The sequence below is a fragment of the Cetorhinus maximus genome, unplaced genomic scaffold (genome assembly GCF_964194155.1).
Source record: "Cetorhinus maximus unplaced genomic scaffold, sCetMax3.hap1.1 HAP1_SCAFFOLD_4293, whole genome shotgun sequence".
NCBI lineage: Eukaryota > Metazoa > Chordata > Chondrichthyes > Lamniformes > Cetorhinidae > Cetorhinus > Cetorhinus maximus.
Genome location: NW_027600197.1, coordinates 1 through 3,488, shown reverse-complemented (window position 1 = coordinate 3,488; position 3,488 = coordinate 1). Strand labels below are relative to the sequence as shown.

General features: G+C 57.7%; 1 protein-coding gene across 1 annotated transcript; it reads right to left on the bottom strand.

Annotated features, from left to right (window-relative positions):
- Positions 1 to 449: 449 nt before the first annotated feature.
- On the bottom strand, positions 450 to 1,151 carry LOC144678443 (neurexophilin-4-like; the record flags this gene model as incomplete). The annotated part of the gene is made up of 1 exon (XM_078538221.1): positions 450 to 1,151. A coding segment is annotated over one exon (702 nt), but the record flags the coding sequence as incomplete, so codon positions are not given.
- Positions 1,152 to 3,488: the final 2,337 nt, after the last annotated feature.

The window sequence follows — 3,488 nt, the reverse complement described above, 5'->3', positions numbered from 1 at the left end:
GTTTGAGGGGTGGTAGGGGTGAGGGGTGGAGGTGTGAGGGGTGAGGGTGTCAGGGGTGAGGGGTGGGGGTGTGAGGGGTGTGAGGGGGACCATCTATCAAGCCCAATCCTAAACAAAGCTGAACCGTCTCGCGAGAAATCACTCGGATCCACAATGGGCATCGTCAGGTCCGGTCTCTCCGGCAACGCTCTCCATCCCGAGGGACTCCCGCCTCGGCGACGCCCGGAAAAGTCCTGGTGTCCACCGCCGCCGATCCTACACCCGCACCTCTCTCCATCCACCTCTCGCCCACCCTACCCCTCGTCTCGCCTCGCACCGCCCTCCCAACCGGCGGAGCGGGCGGAGGGAGGGCGAGAACTCCGAGGATTCTTCCTCCTCTTATCGTTGGCGACCCTCGCCCCAAGGGGGAGGGGGAGGGAGGGAGGGGAGGAGGGGAGGGAGGAGGGAGGTCAGCCGAAGTAGGGCAGGTCGCTGTGGAAGTTGTAATCCGGGCAGACCTTCTGCACCAGTTTGTAGTCTGTGCTGTAGAACGCCAGGAAGATGCAGATGACCTTGAAGGGTTTGGAGCAGCGCCAGGCGGCGTGGCTCTGGGTGTGCTCGGTGAAGCAGACCTGCGATGGGTCGTAGAGGCACGGCCGGTTCTTCTTGGCCCGGTTGGTCTTCTCGTACTCCACCCGGCAGTTGAATAGCCGGGAGTCCCTGGGCTCGGCCAGGACGGCCGTCTGCTGTTGCTGGTGGGGGAGCAGGTTGAAGCCCACCAGCCGGCTGGGCGGGACGATGCTGACCGACACGTTGCCCAGGCTGGAGGAGTTGTGCCGGAAGTAGACGCTGAAGGTGCCGTTGACGTGGTCCACGATCTTGCCGGTCACCAGGAGGCTGAACTTGAGGGTCCGGACGTTCATGTAGAAGTCCCCCCAGCCGAAGATCTTCTTGCTCTTGCCCGCTTTCGGCGCCACCTTGCGCTTGGGGCGGCCGGAGCCCGGCGCCGGCCCGGCGGTCATCCTGGGGACCGGCCGGAGGGGGAGGCCCGGGGGCTCGGCCACGAAGATCTGGACGGGCGGCAGCGGCCCCTCGTAGGCGAAGTCCTTCACGCCGGTCACCAGGTCGATCAGGTCGATGGCCCTCGCCACCCGCTCCTCCCCGGGCGAGACCTGCGGGCGAGGGGACAACAAGGAGGAGAGAGGTCAGACAGCGGGAGGGCCAGCGGAGGGAGGGGGAGGGGGGGAAAAAGAGGGGAACGAGGAAACGGAGGGATAGGCCCCAGCAAACACTACCCCCACCCCAGCACCTCACCGCACCTCACGACGTTGGGACCAAGTGTAAGCCCCATCTGACCTCGAAGGTGAGGTCACCACCCTTATAGGGTCAACTCCGCACCCAATTTACACGCAGAAAGATCCCACAAAACGCAACGATCCAGGTGATCTGTTTGAGGGATAAATATCAGCCCCAGGACAACGGGGAGATTTTATCTGTATCTAACCCCGTGCTGTACCTGTCCTGGGAGTGTTTGATGGGGACGGTGTAGAGGGAGCTTTACTCTGTATCTAACCCCGTGCTGTACCTATCCTGGGAGTGTTTGATGGGGACGGTGTAGAGGGAGCTTTACTCTGTATCTAACCCCGTGCTGTACCTGTCCTGGGAGTGTTTGATGAGGACGGTGTAGAGGGAGCTTTACTCTGTATCTAACCCCGTGCTGTACCTATCCTGGGAGTGTTTGATGGGGACGGTGTAGAGGGAGCTTTACTCTGTATCTAACCCCGTGCTGTACCTGTCCTGGGAGTGTTTGATGGGGAAGGTGTAGAGGGAGCTTTACTCTGTATCTAACCACGTGCTGTACCTGTCCTGGGAGTGTTTGATGGGGACGGTGTAGAGGGAGCTTTACTCTGTATCTAACCCCGTGCTGTACCTATCCTGGGAGTGTTTGATGGGGACGGTGTAGAGGGAGCTTTACTCTGTATCTAACCCCGTGCTGTACCTGTCCTGGGAGTGTTTGATGAGGACGGTGTAGAGGGAGCTTTACTCTGTATCTAACCCCGTGCTGTACCTATCCTGGGAGTGTTTGATGGGGACGGTGTAGAGGGAGCTTTACTCTGTATCTAACCCCGTGCTGTACCTGTCCTGGGAGTGTTTGATGGGGAAGGTGTAGAGGGAGCTTTACTCTGTATCTAACCACGTGCTGTACCTGTCCTGGGAGTGTTTGATGGGGACGGTGTAGAGGGAGCTTTACTCTGTATCTAACCCCGTGCTGTACCTGTCCTGGGAGTGTTTGATGGGGACAGTGTAGAGGGAGTTTTACTCTGTATCTAACCCCGTGCTGTACCTGTCCTGGGAGTGTTTGATGGGGACGGTGTAGAGGGAGCTTTACTCTGTATCTAACCCCGATTTTGTTGCTAAAGAGTTAAGGGATGTTTCTTGTTAATCTCTCTGTGCTTTAAGGGGGAGGACTGTATTTGATGGGGCTCCACACAGATGCGGCTGGGCTGATGACTGAGGAGAGGATGTTCCTGATCATCACTCAGTGTCTGGAGCCTGTGTCGCTTCATTGAACAAACTCATTTCCCCAGAGGAGATTTGTCACCACAACCCAAGCTTCACAGCAGGAGAGAGAGAGACAGAGAGAGAGAGAGAGATAGAGAGAGAGACAGAGAGAGAGAGAGAGAGAGACAGACCGTGAGAGAGAGAGACAGACCGACAGAGAGAGAGAGACAGACCGACAGAGAGAGAGAGACAGACCGACAGAGAGAGAGAGACAGACCGACAGAGAGAGAGAGACAGACCGACAGAGAGAGAGAGACAGGCCGACAGAGAGAGAGAGACAGACCGACAGAGAGAGAGAGACAGACCGACAGAGAGAGAGACAGACAGACAGAGAGAGAGAGACAGACTGACAGAGAGAGAGAGACAGACCGACAGAGAGAGAGAGACAGACCGACAGAGAGAGAGAGACAGACAGACAGAGAGACAGACAGAGAGACAGACAGACAGAGAGAGAGACAGACAGAGAGAGAGACAGACAGAGAGAGAGACAGACAGACAGAGAGAGAGACAGACAGACAGAGAGAGAGACAGACAGACAGACAGAGAGACAGACAGACAGAGAGAGAGACAGACAGAGAGACAGACAGACAGACAGAGAGACAGACAGAGATCTTCGATGTCCCATCATCATCATCGAGAGTAAATCCCAGCTCCTGTATCACAACCTCCACCACAAATCACTCCATCCAGACCCTCCGGGTGAGGGGCTCGCTCCCTCGCTCCCTCCCTCACTCACTCACTCCCTCCCTCTCTCGCTCCCTCTCTCGCTCCCTCTCTGGCTCCCTCACTCCCTCCCTCGCTCCCTCCCTCCCTTGCTCCCTCCCTCGCTCCCTCCCTCCCTCCCTCCCTCGCTCCCTCCCTCGCTCCCTCCCTCCCTCGCTCCCTCCCTCCCTCCCTCACAGGCACATTCAACACTTTGTAGAATTACATCAACTAAATTGTTTCTG